General features: G+C 45.1%; 1 protein-coding gene across 7 annotated transcripts in view; it reads right to left on the minus strand.

The window, feature by feature from the left end:
• kalrna (kalirin RhoGEF kinase a) overlaps positions 1-17,874 on the minus strand; it is a 1,222,490-nt gene that overhangs the window by 159,200 nt on the left and 1,045,416 nt on the right. For all 7 annotated transcript variants that reach the window (XM_038789521.1, XM_038789520.1, XM_038789517.1 and 4 more), the window contains 2 exons: positions 12,633-12,916; positions 10,602-10,754 (listed from right to left, as the gene is read on the minus strand). In XM_038789521.1, coding sequence (XP_038645449.1) covers positions 10,602-10,754; positions 12,633-12,916 — 437 coding nt within the window. The remainder of the gene's footprint in view (positions 1-10,601; positions 10,755-12,632; positions 12,917-17,874) is intronic.

Genomic DNA, 17,874 nt, shown 5'->3' on the forward strand with positions numbered 1-17,874 from the left:
CCACAGTCCAAAGATGTACAGGTTAGGTGGATTGGTCATGCTAAAGTGCCCCTTAGTGGGTACAGGAGTGGGCCTAGATAGGGTGTGCTTTCAGATGGTCAGTGCACACTCGATAGGCCGAATGGCCTCCTTCTGCACTGTAGGGATTCTGTGACTTCTGTGGGTCAGCTCATTTGCATAATTATTCAGAGCTCCAGATGCAGATTTGGAACGGGTGCATATAGCACACGGCAGGCTGGGTTTGCCCTCGCCCCATGAGACGAGGTTGGAAGCATCTGAGAAAACAGCTGGGAGTCAATCAATGTATTCCTGCCTGTGGCGAACCACAACAGGGCCTGTCTGGGATCTGAGTCGACTTCCCACCCCACAGAGATGGACAGCCAGTTAATACAATTAAAGCTCCGCTGAAGAGTCATTTTTTGTTGCTGTGGGCATTTCACTGACATTGGAGTGGTACCCCCCCCCCCCCCCCCCATGTGTTGAGGCTGCCACCTTAATGGAGGCAGTCTTCCAGCAACATGGCCATGACAGCCCTTGTCAATAAATAGGCCTATTGAAGGTTTCCCCCCATCCTGGTGTCTCTCCCATCTTCTGTGCAACCCTTCCAAGTTGGCCAGTGAAAATGCCTTGATGTCGAGGTGCCCTTTCGGTCCCCAAACTGCCTCATCAGCATCCACCTTGATGGAGCAGCTGGCCCTCTGATCAGGCCGACACCTTCGAGTACCCGTCTGCTGTCCTTAACAACACAGCCAATTAGGAAATTGTTGCCCGGATGATTGAGCCACCCATCTCACTGCTAGCAAGTATGGAATTGTGAACCCCAGTTGGTCCTGAGATTAGGGTCCCCAAGCAAAAAGAGTTAGAAGAATGAGAACGTAAACTTGAATGCAGATATTGTGGGTGGTCTATGTCCCAAACAGGGAACCTGGGCTGTTGCTCATTTTCCTTTGCCTTCTTTCATACCATGCCAGGGAAAATCTGACATCCAGGGTGGGATTCTCCGACACCCCGCCGTTTTTCGGGAGGGGAGGAGGATTCATGCCATGCCGGTCGGGGATTGTTGGCAGCGACTCCCCCCCCGCCCCCCCACCAATTCTCCGGACCCCGATGGGCCAAGCGGCCGTCCAGTTTTTGCCAGTCCCACCGGCGTGGGTCACGCATGGTCCGACACATCGGGACCTGGCAGGTAAGTCGGCGGGGGCGGTCCTCGGAGGGGGGGGGGGGGGGAAGAGACCTGTTCCATGGGGGCACTTCCTCCTCCTCGACGGCCCCTGTAGGGCTTCGCCCTGGCCGGGGTGGAGAAAAGAAGCCCCCGCGCATGAGCCAAAATACACCAGCCGGTCTGTGCATGTGCGGAACCGTGCCGGCGGTTCCGCGCATGTGCGAGATCTAGTCGGCCCTTTGGCGCATGCGTGAACTCACGCCGTCCCTTCAGCGCCACCTGGAGTGGCGCCAACCCCTCCAGCGTCCACCTAGTCCCCGGACGTGCGGAGAATGCCGCACTTTCGGGCGCTGTTGACACAGGAGGGGTTGGCGCCGGTTTTCCCACCAGCGTGGGGACTTAGTCCCCAGAAGGTAGAATCCCGCTGCCAATGTCTCTGGCATTATAGTTAGTCAGGCGTGCCATTATCTTAGTAATGGAAACAAGCCTACTGCCCCAGTTTCCTTTGGGAATAAAAGCCTCCATAAGCATTATCAACCTGAAGAAAGAGATTGACAAAGAAGCATAGAAAATAGGAGCAGGAGATGACCATTTGGCCCTTTGAGCCTGCTCCACCATTCATTATGATCATGGCTGACTTGACTTCTGGCAGTACATCCGAGTAGGGACAGAACATCTGTCGTGCAGCCTAAAACTCGCTTCAGAGATCACGCTTTCATTTTTCCTAACAGTTCAAAAAAGGATATTGCTATTGAGAAACCCACAGGTCCCAGTATTGTTGCTGTGCCAAAAAGGAAGCTAATAAGAACAAATCATATGTAGGACCATGAAAACCTAGTTGATAGCAGAATGAAAATGATGACGGCCAAGAACATTTAATGTTCTATTACTTTCCCCATTAATTGAACTTCCAACAGACTTCTCAATTCCCAATAACATTTTTCAATGCTGCATTTCAAAAAAGCTCTCACACACTTTGTAGAGCTTCTGCTGTCTCTGATCTCCGTCTGTTTTTACACATCAAATCCATGCCCATTTCTAGGGTGGAATGGGACGTAAAATCAGTCCCATTGTTTAAGTCAAAAAGGGAAACAAGTCAGAACTAGGACAAAAACATATTCTCACTACATGGAAGTGGATTTCTAAAACCAAGGCCAGCGAGCAATGTAAAAGGGAAGCTACCTTTGAAACAACAAACATGCTTTCCACAATAAATGCACCAAAGACTTGGTTATCTTTCAGATGAGTGCTGGGAATTTCGCATTGAGCTGCAGACTGTTTTGTTGCCTGTATGGCAGATAACATGTGCTACTCAATTCAGTTGCAGCAAAGGCTTTCAGAAGAAGGCTCAAAGTCGTCCTGAAGTTTCACATAAAGTTTATTGAGTAACACAACTTAAATAACTGCATGAGCTAGAAGGTTACAACTTTTCTATACACTACAACTAGGCCTGACCACACTAGCAGCCCTGAGCTAATCTCTGCCTTTGTTCCCCTCACAGTCTAATCAGCCAAAGAGGCTTGAGGGCTGCTTGCTTTCCCCTTTATACCTGCCAGTGCTGCCCCCTAGTGGTCTTTCCATGTTCCATCAGCCCCATCTGTACATACCCATGTAAAGATCACTACACAGACTGCTCCGCTATTGTAACATCCAGTTAACATGTGTAAACAAGATGTCTGGTATCTCATGGTGGAAGCAGAACCAAGGGATTTTCCAGGTGACATTTGTCAGATTTCAAAGGAAAAGAGAAATGGATACCAGCACGTGTGCAGCAGAACGTGTATAGCGGATCCTCCAATGTAAGAGTTGAAAAAGATACGTTTTAAGAACCAGATCAAACAAAGCCAAAGGGCAGGATTTACCGACCACCCCGCTGCGTGTTTCTCAGTGGTGTTTTCTGCTGACAGCACCCCTCGCCGCCAGGAAACCTGTGCGCCGGTCTGGGACCGGAATTTCCCGTTGATGTGAACAGCTGGTAAATCCCGTCCATGAATCATAGTGATACCTCAGAGTTCTACAAATTTCATAACACAAAGTGGAGCTATCTAACCAATCCACTGTAAACATACCACAGCCAACACAACACAACGTTGTCCAGAACTAGGGGTCATAGTTTGAGGATAAGGGCTAAACCTTTTAGGACAGAGGTGAGGAGAAATGTCTTCACCAAGAGAGTCATGAATCTGTGGGATTCGTAACCACAGAAAGTAATTGAGGCCAAAACATTGTGTGATTTCAAGAAGGAATTAGATATTGCTCTTGGGGTTGAAGGGATCAAGGCTACAGGGCTAAATTACTGGCTTTGAAAGCAGACCAAGGCAGGCCAGCAGCACGGTTCAATTCCCGTACCAGCCTCCCCGAACAGGCGCCGGAATGTGGCGACTAGGGGCTTTTCACAGTAACTTCATTTGAAGCCTACTTGTGACAATAAGCGATTTTCATTTCATTTTCATATGGGGGGGGGGGGGGGGGGGTGGGTGAGATCACTTGATGATCAGCCATGATCGTAATGAATGGCGGAACAGGCTCGAAGGGCCAAATGGCCTCCTCCTGCTTCTATATTTTCTATGTATGTTTCGATGTAATGTGCAGAAGAAGAAAAACTGAGGCTCATAATGACTGAAAAATCAGGCAATTCTGGAACTGAAGACTCTATTGGAAAATGTTCACATCAATATAAATCCACTGTTCTGTGTAACAAGAAGTGGTACATTAGTATAGAAATCTCTTATGATATCTATCAGTAATTATGGGCGTATTTAATAAAGCCAATAGAGGAGGCCAGGGTCCCCAGCTGCCACCCTCTTGCCTGATTCAATGGCACCAAATCTGCAAGTTAGTGGCCGGGGGGGGGGGGGGGGGGGGGCATTACATTTCTCCCTGTGTGTGAATTCTTAATGCAAGAACTGTCGGCACTATGTATTTAAAGTAGACTTTCCTGATTTGAATGAAGGAGTTGTTTCAAAAAATTGCTTTAAGGAGGTATGTGCACCAATAATTAAAAAGAAACATGTTTTTTCTTTATTTTATTCAGGGGCAATTTAGTGTGGCCAATCCACCTCCCCTGCCCATCTTTGGGTTGTGGGGGTGAGACCCATGCAGGCACAGAGAGAATGTGCAAACTCCACACGGACAGCGACCTGGAAATCCGGGAGAGGTGTGACGGGACCAAGTGCCCCTCAGAGCCTTAAGTGATCACCATCTGGCCTTTCTTGTGATTGATGTCCCCAGCAGCAGAGGTCCCATCCACCAAGACTTTGCAGCCACTCCAAGGACTGCTACCCATGTTGCCCGTGCCAATGGGGTTGGCAGCTGCTGGCAGAAACTTATCCACAAGAGTCCAGGGTCATCATGGGATCCCAGATCTAAAGTGAATGAAGGCAAGGTGGGGGTAGTGGAGTGAGCGTCGCAGGAAAGGAGTAGCCAGGAGTCAGGGGCAAGGTTGTCTTTCATTGGCCCGCCTCTGCCAATGCCAGTTCGCTCGATCAGGTACAGAGTGCCTGGTAGCAAGGGTCTCTCCGGGAGGTGGCTAGCCAACCTAACGGGCTTTTTGGTCAGCCATTTGAGGGTGAAGAAAGTCGTGCGACTTCCGTTTAATCTCCAGCCAGCATTAAATTACAGTGCGCTCAGGGATAATGGGTCATTATTTACATCAATTGACATGCCGCCACTGACAGTTGGGAATCTCGCATTTGCCCCTTCTGCCCTTTGCCTTAATTGAGGAAGGCTTTCAGGGCATTGAGGGATTGATGCGGGACCTAGCTTGCCAACGAATAATTGGACAGGCCACCATGTTTCCCACTACAACATGCAGGATTAAATCCAACCAACTGAAGCTGTCCCAGGATATTTCCATGACTGACAGCTGAACATAGTTACTTCAAGATCCTTCAAAATTCCTCAGCAATAAAGAGAAGATTTAGAAAATCTGTCATGTAGTTATGCTGACCGGTTGGGACGTATGATCCCATGGTGATTTTTACAGTTAACTCAGACATCATTTTTTGCGGCGCCTTCTTGAAATATGTACTGTCAGACCAGGAACAGAACTCAAGTCAATTACTGGGGAAGGTGGAAGAGGCACATGTGAGAAGGTGCAAAGATCTTTTTTAAGTAACTGCGGAGTTTGCACCTCAGTTATGTGTCTAAACTATTCTACAGTCAATGATATGTTTGTGCAAGCTGTTAAAGAGTGTTACAGCAAATGACACACCCTACTCACAGCAGAAGCTTCAGGAGTTTGTAATTCAGCTGGACCAATGGTAGATGCGGTCCCAGTGATATTTCCAGGTCTCCAAACTGTGTTGTGCTCTCCCCGAGCTCCAAGCTCACTGCTACTAAGGAGATTTTCACAAAACCCATATTATTACACACCAAATCAATTTTTGTCTGTTACCAAGAATGAATTTAAGAAAAGCTATATTGGCCCATAACTTTCTCAGAGGAGTAATTTCTGGCGGATTGACACTTTTGATGGACTTTACCTCCACACTGGGATTGCAAAGCCCGGTCTCGTCTGACCTTCCTCACACAGACTGGGTGAGACAAGAGCAGTCAAGCTCGTCCCCGGTAGCATCAGTGTGGAGTAGCTGGGGCACAGAGAGGTAAATCACCCCCCTTTTTTACAGCAGTGGCTGCTGAAGAGGGGAGGTTTAAAGGGACAATTTTAAGGTAAATGGATCAGACAATGGGGGATGGGGGTGCCAGCGTCAGGTCAGACTAAACCGGGGTGGAGGTCGGTCGGTTTGGATTGGAGTGGGGGGCGGAAGCGGGTTCAGTCCATGACGGGGAGGAATGGGTCAGAGGTGAGCGGGGGGAGGGTCAGTCTGGGAGGGCATGGGGGTTGGACCAGCTCACAGCTGGTGGGCGGGGGAGGGGGGGGGTGTCAGGTTCAGGGTGGAGTGCTGGGATCTCGAGCGGGATCATGTGTGTGGGGGGTGTCCCATGTGATGTGACCATCAATTCACTCGAGACACGATAGGAAGTAAACTGTGGCTTTAATAGACCTACAACTGAGCCTGCCTGCGACCAGAAGAACTGAGGGCAGACTCACAAGGCTGCAGCACTTTATACTTCTGGTATGGGAGGGGCCATGGGTGGAGCCGAGGGTGGAGCCCTGTATAAGCTCCTCATCTCCCCCTGTGGGCAGAGCCGCGCAATGGCTCACAGACAGAGCCCACAAGGACACAATACTATACAGTGTGAATTACATGATGTGCATTCACCACACCATGCAAGGCTGGGTCTGAGCTTTTATGTATTTACTCTGCTGTTAGAGGTGTGTCTCTAAATCTAACTCTTTCAGAGTAATTATCATGGTAAAACTGGCAGAACTACCTGAGGTTAGTGATTTAAATTACTTCTGCCGGATGGTTCTCAGCCCAGCGGAATTGTCCAGAGGAAGTTGGTGCTTCTTTTAAAGACAAATTCCCAATTAACAGGCAATTTAGCTTGAATTTGTGTGTGTGTGTGTGTGTGGAGGGGGGGGGGGGTAGTCTGGGTTAGGTACCACTGAGCTTTAATGTACTTTATCCAGGTAGAGTTGAGAGGAACAGCTGTGGGGAAGTTGATATTGTGTTAAAGGGGAGTGAGTGAGGCTTATGGAGAGGTGCTCATTGAGGGGGAAGCGCATGGATGGATGTCCCAGAAGCAGAGAGGGCTGAGGGTCAGGGCACTGGCCCAATCCTCATCACTTCCTTTTAGTTTATGATTCTGAAGAATCATGAAACCAGTCATCTTGGCTATTCTATTGATTACAATCGACCAGCAGCAGCGACATCAACGTGCCACCGCACCAGGTCAGGAAGAGCATCCTAGAGAGGAGGAGGGGGGGGGGGGTGGGGTGGCGTTGCTCTTCCAGGACCAGGGCAACAGATGACAGAGTGTCAGGGGAGACACTAACCTGCCAAGGGTCTTCAGACTTTGAACATCCTACCTCCAGATGTCAGAGCTCCAGTGTTGGAGAAGACTCCCAGGTTATGTAAGAGCTGGCTCCACATGGAATGGGAAATTACTCATTGCCTGTGGCCCTAAAAGTCACAGCCGCTCTGAACATGTATGTCAGTGGCTCGTTTCAGGACAGTATGGGTGACCTGTGTGGCATTTCCCAGTCAGATACACACAAGAGTGTAAGTGAGAGCCCACATATACACCAACTTGGACCAGGAGCCAGACATGCCCCAGGTGCAGGGTGTCATTGACTGCATCCATGTGGCTCTGAGGTCCATGTCAGGCTTGAATGTATTTTATGATGTAGTATCCACATCACTTTAAGTAGTGAATAGCAAGCTTCCCAGTGAAGATACACTTCCTCATCTGAGTCTTAAATGACAACCCCATTGTCAGACTCTGCCCCTAGTTCTAGATTCCTCAGCGAGGGGAAACAACGTCTCAGTGTCGACCCTGTCAAGCTCTCTCAAGAATCTTGTATGTTTCAAAGAGATCAGCACTCATTCTTCTAAACTCCTGAGAATGTAGGTCCAAACTACTGAACCCCTCATCATAGGGCAATCTTCTCATCCCAAGAATTAATCCAGTGAATCTTCACTGCATCACCTCCAAGGCAGGTATATCCTTTTTTAGATAATGGCGACCAAAATTGCACATAGTAATCCAAGCGTGTTCTCATCAAAATCCTGCACACTTGTAGCAAGATTTCCTTATTCTTGTTCTCCAGTCCCATTCCAATAAATACGAAGAACACAAAGATGGCATGCAGATACACACAGCAAGTATTTAGGAAGGAAAATTACATTTGCCTGCTCAGGTAGATGTATAAGATCCCACAGCAGAGTACAGTTTTGAAGAAGAGTAGGGGAATGGCCAGTATCCTGGCCAATATTTATTCCTCATTCAACAACACAAGAAAAGGATAATGTCATTATCACATTACTGTTTGTGAAGATTGCTGTGCACATATTAGCTGCACATTTCCTACATTACAATAGTGACTACACTTCACAGAGTACTTCAGTGTCTACAGAATTTTGAGATGCCTGGTGGTCATGAGAAGCACTGTATAGTTGCAGAGTTTTACAGCACAAAAAGAGGCCCTTTGGCCCATCGTGTCTGAGCCAGCCATCAAACACTTATCTGTCCTAATCCTGTTTTCCAGCACTTGGTTCATAGCCTTGTATGCTATGGTGCTTCATTAATGTTGTGAGGGTTCCCACCTCTCCAACTTTTCAGGCAATGAGGTCCAGATTCGCATCACCCTCTGGATGAAAAGGTTTTTCCTCAGATCCCCTCGAAATCTCCTGCTCCTTACCTTAAATATATGTTCTCTGGGTATTGACCGCTCTACTAAGGTGAAAAGTATCCTCCTATCAACCCAATCTATGTACCTCGTAATTCTGTACATCTCAATCACGTCTCCCCTCAGCCTTCTCCAGCCTATCCAGCCTCTCTTCATATCTGAAAAGCCCAGACAACATCCTGGTGAATCTCCTCTGCATCCTTTCTAATGCAATCACATTCTTCTTGTAGTGTGTTGACCAGAGCTGCACACAGTACTGTAGCTGTGGCCTAACGATATTTTATACAGCTCCATCATAACCTTCCTGTTCTTTTATTGTATGCCTCGGCTAATAAAATCAAGTATCCGATATGCCTTCTTAACCACCTTATCTGTCTGTCCTGCTGCCCTCAGGGATCAATGGACATGCACTCCGATATCCCTCTGATCCTCTGTACTTCCTAGTGCCCGGCCATTCATTGTGCATTCCCTTGCCTTGGTAGTCCTGCCAAAATGCATAATTTCACACTTTTCAGGGTCAAATTCCATTTGCCACTGTTCTGCCCATCTGACTGCCTGTTAATTCATCCTGTAATCTAAGGCTTTCCTCCTCATTATTTGTACCACCTATTTTTGTGTTATCTGTGAACTTACTGATCATATCTCCTATTTTAATGTCTAGATCATTAGTGTACCCAACAAACAGAAAGGGACCCAGCACCAATCAATGTGGTATACATGCTTCCAGTCACAAAAACAACTTTTCGCCATCATCCTCTGCCTCCTGCCACTCAGCCAATTTTGGACTCAAATTGCCATGGATCCCTTGACCTGCTTGATCAGTCTCTCAAACGGGTTCTTGTCAAAGCCTTACTGAAGTCCATGTGGACTACATCAATTGCACTGCCCTCGTCTACACACCGAGTCACCTCCTTGAAAAATTAAATCAAATTTGTTAGACACGATCGTCCCCTAACAAAGCTATGCTGACTACCCTCGATTTATCCTGTCCCTCAGAATAATTTCCCTACCACTGCTGTTTGGTTCACTGGCCTGCAATTGCCTGGTTTATCCCTACTTCCCTTCTTGAATAATGGTACTATATCAGCTGTCCTCCAGTTTTCTGGCACCATTCCTGTGGCTAGAGAGGATTTGAAAATTAGCATCTCTGGCACCATTCCTGTGGCCAGAGAGGATTTGAAAATTAGCATTAGAGCCACTATAATCTCCTCCTTTGCCTGCCAGAGTAGCCTGGGATGCATCTCGTTTGAGCCTGGCTAAAACCACTAATACTTCCTCTGTCCCAATGCTAATTTGTTCAATTATATTAAAGTCCCCCTCCCTGATTTCTATACCTACATCGTCCTTTAGATGCAAGACTTTTTTAAAGCTTCACCTACATTACCTATATAAATGCAAGTCTTTTTTTAAATTGGTTGCCTTTTCTCTAACCTATTAGTTATATCCACAAAAAACAATCTCCCTTCCATAAAGCCAAGTTGGTTTTGACTCATTGTTTTATGAATTCAGTAACTTTTTAATACTTCCTTAACAATAAATTCCAGCATTTTCCTAACAATTAATGCCAGGTTTACTGGGCTGTAGGCCTCTTTTTCCTCTCTCTCACCTTTCTCAAATATCATGTTACATTTCCACATTTCCTACCTTCCAGTCTATAGGGACAATTTATGAGCGCCGTGCCTGGCACCTTCCGGGTTTTGGAACTGGTGCTTTCAATTTTCTTTTGCCTATTTTTGAGCCACTGTCCAAGAACAACTCCACTCCATCATCTGATCTTTTGCACAGCTGACCTGTCAAACAATCTCATTGTGCTAAGCAATTAAGATGATTTCTTCACAATATTTTTGTATTTAAATAATCAGGATGCCCAACAACCAAATTTATTAAACCCGTGCATAAGGAGTTGGGTTAATTATGTGCTGTTCAGGGATCCCTTTTATTGAAACAAATCATGTCATTTTGGGAGGCTGAAATGGAGAGTTATTGACCATATACAATAAGAGCAATTCTGTGCAAATGACAAAGAATGGCAGTTTGTTCACCTGGCCTTTCACAATGTGGGATAATTATATCACCACAGCTGTGAGTAAAAATGAGCAAGTGTCAAAGTGCCTTTTTATTTTTCATTCTGTAGATCCATGCTGATTCACGAGTGTACTGAGATTAGAGTGCTGAGTTACATACGCAATCATCTGGTGAAGGATCATTGTCGATAATTTTCATTGGTGGAGGAAGAGGAGTATGGGACTCGTCATCTGGCTCATCCTCTCCTCCACTCTGCATTCCAGATGAAGACTTGGATAAAGTGCCACTGGGTGGTTCATCTTTCCTTCCCTTCTGTTAAAAGAAATTCAATTTAAGATCAAACAATATATATTTCATAGATTCCAAAGATCATTGCTGATTTAAAGTCATGCTTTAAAACAGGTGATGTATGAAAACCCTCAATAAAATTGTACCAAAGCTCTTTTAATAGTTCCTTGTCTCAAATAAGTTGTTTTATTACACTTCATGGGACATTATTCCTCCACCACATTTTCTACCCGTTTGTTTCGGACGCCTGGTCGGACCACAACAGTGGCTAAGATATTGAACCAGACATGTAACATTTAACATTTTTAAGACTGTGCAGCAAAAATAGATTCGTTCCGGGAGTGATAATATAAGAAATTATGCATTATTTTCTAAACTTTTTTTAAAATTAAATTTAGATTACCCAATTATATTTTTCCAATTAAGGGGCAATTTAGCATGGCCAATCCACCTACTCTGCACATTTTTGGGTTGTGGGGGCGAAACCCACGCATACACGGGGAGAATGTGCAAACTCCACACAGACAGTGACCCAGAGCCGGGATCGAACCTGGGACCTCAGCGCCGTGAGGCGGCTGTGCTAACCACTAGGCCACCGTGCTGCCCTATTATTTTCTAAACTAAACTTTATTGAAACAAAAGAAAAAAAAACAATATTTAAACTTTCAAACTTCACAGTTCTAACACTTACACACAAGGTCCCATTAAACAACCCCTGCCATTAAAATGCAGCTCTCATTTCACTTACACATCCAGGCAAAGGCAGCACTTTCATTCAGGAAGCAATCTTTCTTCTGTTAGGATATCTCTTTCAAAATCCTTTTTCAAAGCTTTCTCTCTCTATGGCAGGCCCATGACCTGCTCCATGGCTGCTTACATCTTTAAGCTAGCAGGCGTCATGACTTAACTGGTTGCTCTCCACAGCCTTCTGCTTCCAGGTTTCCTAACCTGTTCCTTGGTTGCCCATCTATCTCTGCCTTTATTCCCAAAAGGATTTTTCTCTCTGTCTAAGCTCCGCCCAGCTCTTCAAACAAAGCTTCTCCCCTGACGTGGTCAAACTTGAACCTATTCTCTAGTTATTTGGCTGACAGCCCATTCCTGTTTACACAATGGGCCAGAGCTATGCAATTCATATGCAACTACGTTCCATTGATAGGCTATCAGGTCATCAGACTCTGTTAATGGGATAATATCGGTCATGCAGGAATGTCCCGAAAGGCAATGGGTCTTTGGTGAATCACATCATACATTCCCTAACGGGTTGAAGTCTGAATGAGAGCAGGTGCCTCAGTCAGGTATGGTCATATCCCTTTTGAGTTCGGGCTAACAGCATTTTCCTTCAATCTGTTTAAATCTTTAAATTGTTTGCTTCATTTTTGGACCCCATTTCTGAACCCAAATTTCTACTATCTCCTTATCATGATACCTTATCCTGCTAAAAATGTGTACATTTAGTCATGCTCTGAGTATAACTCTATATTGCCCAAACTGCCATTCTTCATGTGTGAACCCGGACAGTGAATTTTCGGGAACATTATAACTCATCCCATTTCTGTCCCATTTGTCTTCCCCGGTACTGTTTACTTGATAGTAATTGGGAGCTGAGATCCTGACCAATTTTTCTCCGCCCAAATCCGATTGAGGTCAAACATAGCAGCCTACCATTGTTCCTATTGAGATCAAGACCTCGACCTAGACAGAATTGAACATGTAAATTTCTTGGTCTCCTGTGCAATTTCACGGTGGACTGTATTCTCAATGGTGGAGCTAAACGTGGAGTTCATCATTCACACAAGTTTTCTGTAGACTTTGCTCACAATGTCTTGTTCTTGTTTTGTGATTGGACGCTTTAAAGACCTTAATCCCCCCTCAAACAAAGCATCCAAAGCTGTACAAAAATACCTCATCTGCACTGTCCTCCTGAGGTGCATTTTCATTCTCCCCTGCTTTGGGTGAAGCTGGATCTACGCTTGTTTTGCCATTCCTGCCTCTTTTCTGTTTGACAATCTTCCTATTGTCAGCCTTGCCACTACTGAGTCTACGGACAGGGCTCGTCAACCATTTCTTCAGCGTGTTTCCGGAACGTTTGGGTCCTGGGGAATTCTGCATGGAATTTAACGAAGGCTGAGGCTGAAGGTTTGAAACAGATTCAGACTTTGCTCCATTGTCATTTGGTGAATAGGCATCTAGAAACAGCACAAATAAAAATTATTTTAGCAACCTTGCATCAAAATTGAGAAATGTAACCTTGCTTGCATACTCTAGAGGTCCTAATGGGTTTATTGGTTGCATTGTCCAATTATTTTATGCAACTTAAACAAGTTGTCATGTGCATATGTGAGGAAATAACAAACTGGCGATCAGGTCTCTAACTCAAAAGATGTTGGTCTTACCATGGGATGCAATGTAAAGGATTAAACATCTTCCCATTAGTCAGGGAAAAAATAGTGGGATAGTCATTTCAGGAGACTTACATTCCAGCCCTAATCCTTATTGCAGAAGGTCCAGTTTGTAGCATAACGGGGTACATTAGACTAAGCCCCACAAAGGGTTAAGTGTAATAGTCTATGATGTAACAGAAGGAAGTCGCATATCATATGATCTGAAATAATCTCGGCGAAGGCAGCATGGAAAGAAGCTTGAGTAAGGAGGTGTTCTCATAATATTAATACATCACAAAATTTGACTGTTTACAGCTAACAGTCTTCAGGAGTTATTGAAACTACTCCAATCCAACAACACAATAATACCCACCCTTAAACCAGAGGAATTGTATAGCTGGGCAAGGATGGGGTATGTAAGGAGATTAAGAACGAAAAGGAGGGGAGAAATTGAAATCAAAATTGCATTTTTCTAAACTTAAAACACTGTTTATGACTGAAACCTACTCTTGCTTCTAATTCATATGTTTGTATGTTTGGAGATGGTGTCGGAGTGGTATTGTTATTAGGCTAATAATGCAAAGACCCAGGGTAACTCTCTGGCAACCTGGGTTCGGATCCCATTATGGCAGATGGTGAAATTTGAATTCAATAGAAATCTGGAATTACAAGTTTCATGATGACCACAAAACCATTCTCGATTGTTCCAAAGACCATCTGATTTACTAATGCCCTTTAGGGAAGGAAATCCATTGCCCTTACTAGTTCTGGCCTATATGTGACCCCAGATCCACAGCAAAGTGGTTGACTCTTAAAACGCCGTTCTAAAATGCCAGCCAATGCCCACATCCCATGAACAAAGTTTAAAAAAGAATAATGGTAGGCCAAATCTTTCTGTAGTTTATATTTAAACTTAATACCTGTAACCCACTAGTCCTATGGAATGTCCTTCTAAATGGCAGATGGCAGGTTTTTAACCAGCTGTTGTTTAAATTGTGATTGGCCCCAGACCTTCTTGGGTTGACAACAGCTTCCATGCCTGGTGCACCAGGAGTTTCTGGGGTTCTGACAATCCATTCAAAACCCGTGACCTTTTGTCCACTATCGCAGGTTAACTAAAGGTTATTTTTAATTTTTGACGGCTGCAAAGAAAGTACCTTACCACAAATTTTCTAGTTTGCATGATGTGGGCTAAATAGTATGTTTTAATTCCTACAGCGCAGCCCAACCAGTGAAATGGAAGAATTAATAATCATCATAAATCAAGAGGTATTTAAATAGCTAGGCAAGAACCGGGAAATCGAAAGCAGACGACAACTACCAAAATGTAAAGAAATATTGATTGAGATCGGGGACAGGCAGTTTTACTGTTCAGCCAGCCATAACACAAGACATGATGGAATGAAGTGTCACAGCTTATGTGAATGATTGCCAGCAACACATAGATTCCTTGTGCAGTATACATGGGAGCTGATAAAAGAGAGCAGAAAACAATGGCCAAGCATCATAGTACCAATAGTACTTCTCTGTCTATTTGTCATGTAACAGAGTACCACATTGTACCCTTCAGATTGTAGTTCTGGAGGAACAGTTAACAAACAACTATCCGTGCTGCTTCTCTAGCATGTCAATGGAGCCATCGGACATTGCCAGTCTGTCTGTGTGGTACTACCAGGCTGGCATGGGCACAGCCAGGGTGCCAGGCTGGCACTGCCATGGGTTGGAGCCTGAAGAGGGCCATGAAAGGGGGTGAGTGGGTTAAGAAGACTGGAGGGGTCCTGAAAGGGTGGAGGCAAAAAGTGGGGTTGGGGCCCTCAGCGACCCCATATCAGGGTGTCCTCACTTACGGGGAAAAGGGGTAATGCCCATGTCTGCGGGGGATGGCATTGCCCATGGGTAGGGGCTGTGGGGAACCCTCAGATGCACTTAGAGATCCGAGCACCTTTCCAAAATGGTGCCCCAATCTTGGAGCAGCCTGTCCCACCGGTGAGTTCAGTTCCCCACTGTTGAAAAAGGTTGTAAGTGTGGGCTAGACTGGGGAGAAACTCCCCAAGGCTCAAACAATAAATACGTGTGTGTGAATACCAGTCTGGATCTCGCCCCAAAGGCCCGCGGGAAACACCCTGCCAAACATGCCCAAAGTGAAGTTTTTTGGTTGAATTGCGCCCATTATGACTTCTTTATTCAAACCAACCAGAAAAACATGAGACTTGATTTTTCATGCTGTGAACAAATTGAAAGTGTGAAGAATTGTGCACATAACTTTAGTAATATGGATATAAAGACTGAAACAGGCAAAACCTATCCCAGATCATTTAGAGCAGGGGTGTCAAACTCAAATACACCGTGGGCCAAAATTTAAAAATCGGGAAAGTCGAGGGCCGGACTGGTTCAATGTTTTTTTGCAAAACTTATTGAAATGAACTTATTGAACCTGGAACTAATAAAGCTTAGGTTATTGCCTATAAAAACAACATTAAATATTAAATAAATAAAAAAATTAGTTGCATTTATTTCTTATTGCTTTATCTGGAGCTTTTCCAGAGTAATTTCTAATGAAAACATTTTTCCACAGGCCAACACTTTGTGATTCACACTAGTCTAAGCCAGATACTTGACATCTCATCTTGGATGCAAGTTCATCAATGTTTGAAGTCAGGCTCTGAGCTGAGGAAATCCTCAGGATTGAGTGAAGGTGTTCATCAGAAAGACGACTCCTGTGTGATGTTTTGTTTATCTTCATCAAAGAGAACAGTTGTTCACACAGGTATGTGCTGCCAAACATAGAGAGCATTTGAGCAGCTTGGTTACGCAGCTGAGGCATTGTGTTGGGGATGAAACGTAGAAACTGTGCAGCACCCACCGAGTCATACTTTGCCTTGAGTGTGTCACTACATTGGAGTTCAATCAGCTCCATTTGTATATTGGTTGGTGCGTTTTCCACGTCAGCTGCAGATGGATTACTGAGCAGTTCAAACCTGTTTTTTTGGGCTTCAAAGTCGGCAAATCGCCGTGTGAAGTCAGCACCAAGTATGCTAAGTTTTTCAGCAAACTGTGCACGTGGGAACACTGCGGTAGAGACCTGCTCTTTCATAATTTGGCAGCACGGAAAATGGCTCAAGTTTTCTTGCTGCATCTGCGTCTCCCACAGGCGCAGCTTAGTTTTAAAAGCCCTCACTGCAGCGTACATGTCTGTGATCACATGGCCCCGCCCCTGAAGCTGTAGGTTGAGCGCGTTGAGATGGCTCGTGATGTCACACAGAAACGCCACTTCACAAAGCAACTTTTTATCCCGGAGCTCTGTTGTGTCTTTCCCTTTGCTTTCCATGAACTGACAGATCTCCTCACGCAACTCGAAACATCTTTTCAGCACTATTCCTTGACTTAGCCATCGCACCTCTGTGTGATAAGGCAAATCATTATATTCTGAACCTAACTCCTCCAGAAACGACTTGAACTCGCGGTGATTTAAACCTTTGGCTCTTATGAAGTTAACTGCTCGTGTTATGATGCTCATTCTATGTTCCATTTTCAAGGCTTTGCCACACAACGATTCTTGGTGTATGATGCAGTGATAAGCTGTCAGCTCATCTGCGCCGTTTTCCTCCTGCATCTTCTCCCGGATTCTGCCCACCAATCCACTCTTTTGACCGCACATCGCGGGCGCTCCATCTGTCGTCAGTCCCACAAGTTTATTCCAAGGCAGCCTCATTATATTTACACATCTGGATACCTCTTCAAAGAGATCTTTTCCAGTAGTTGTGCCATGCATTGATCTTAATCCCAAAAGTTCCTCTGTTACACACAGACTTGAGTCCACTCCACGGATGAAAATTGACAATTGGGCAGTATCAGAAGTGTCCTTGCTCTCATCCACAGCAAGGGAATATGCGATGAAATCACTTCCCTTTCCCACCAACTGTTGTTGTAGATTGGTGGCAAGCTCACATACACGGTCGGCAACGGTGTTTCTGCTCAGGCTCACATTTGAAAAGGCTTGCCTTTTATCTGGACATACGACGTCGCAAACTTTAATCATGCAGTTTTTAACAAATTCTCCCTCGGTAAAGGGCCGAGCTGATTTAGCGATCTCTGCTGCCACAATAAAACTAGCCTTTACAGCAGCCTCACTTTGTGATTTGGCCTTTGTGACCATAGCCTGCTGTTACGCCAGACTTCTTTTCAACTCTTCTACCTTCTGGAGCTTCTGTTTCTTGTCCAGATGCTTGTACTTGTTGTGGTGTTTCGTTTCATAGTGTCGTCTTACGTTATATTCTTTGATTACAGCCACACCGTCTCCGCACACAAGACAAACAGGTTTGCCCTTTATATCCACAAACATATACTCTATCTCCCATCTGCCTTGAAAACCCCTGTTTTCTAAGTCCACCTTTCGTTTAGCCATTTTTGGGGTGAGGACTAGCTAAAAGTTGACCACAGATGACTAGCGCTATAAGGATGCTGATGAGAGAGTGGGGCAAGCGCGAGCAACGCACTGGCAATGTATTGTGGGATTTGTAGTATTAGTGATGGGGCAATATACCGGCGGACCAGCTCTAATAGAAAAAAAATTTATTCATTAATGATATTCAGGAAATAAACCAGGAAACCGAATAAACCCTGAAAACCTGATACCTGAATAAACTCGGCATCAGCCATATTATACGCCATAGGCGCTTCAATTGCTGGGGCCAGCTTTAATAGTAATTAGATATTATCTCGCGGGCCAAAGATAATTCCACCGTGGGCCGGATTTGGCCCGC

The sequence above is a fragment of the Scyliorhinus canicula genome, chromosome 2, assembly GCF_902713615.1.
Source record: "Scyliorhinus canicula chromosome 2, sScyCan1.1, whole genome shotgun sequence".
NCBI classification, from domain to species: domain Eukaryota; kingdom Metazoa; phylum Chordata; class Chondrichthyes; order Carcharhiniformes; family Scyliorhinidae; genus Scyliorhinus; species Scyliorhinus canicula.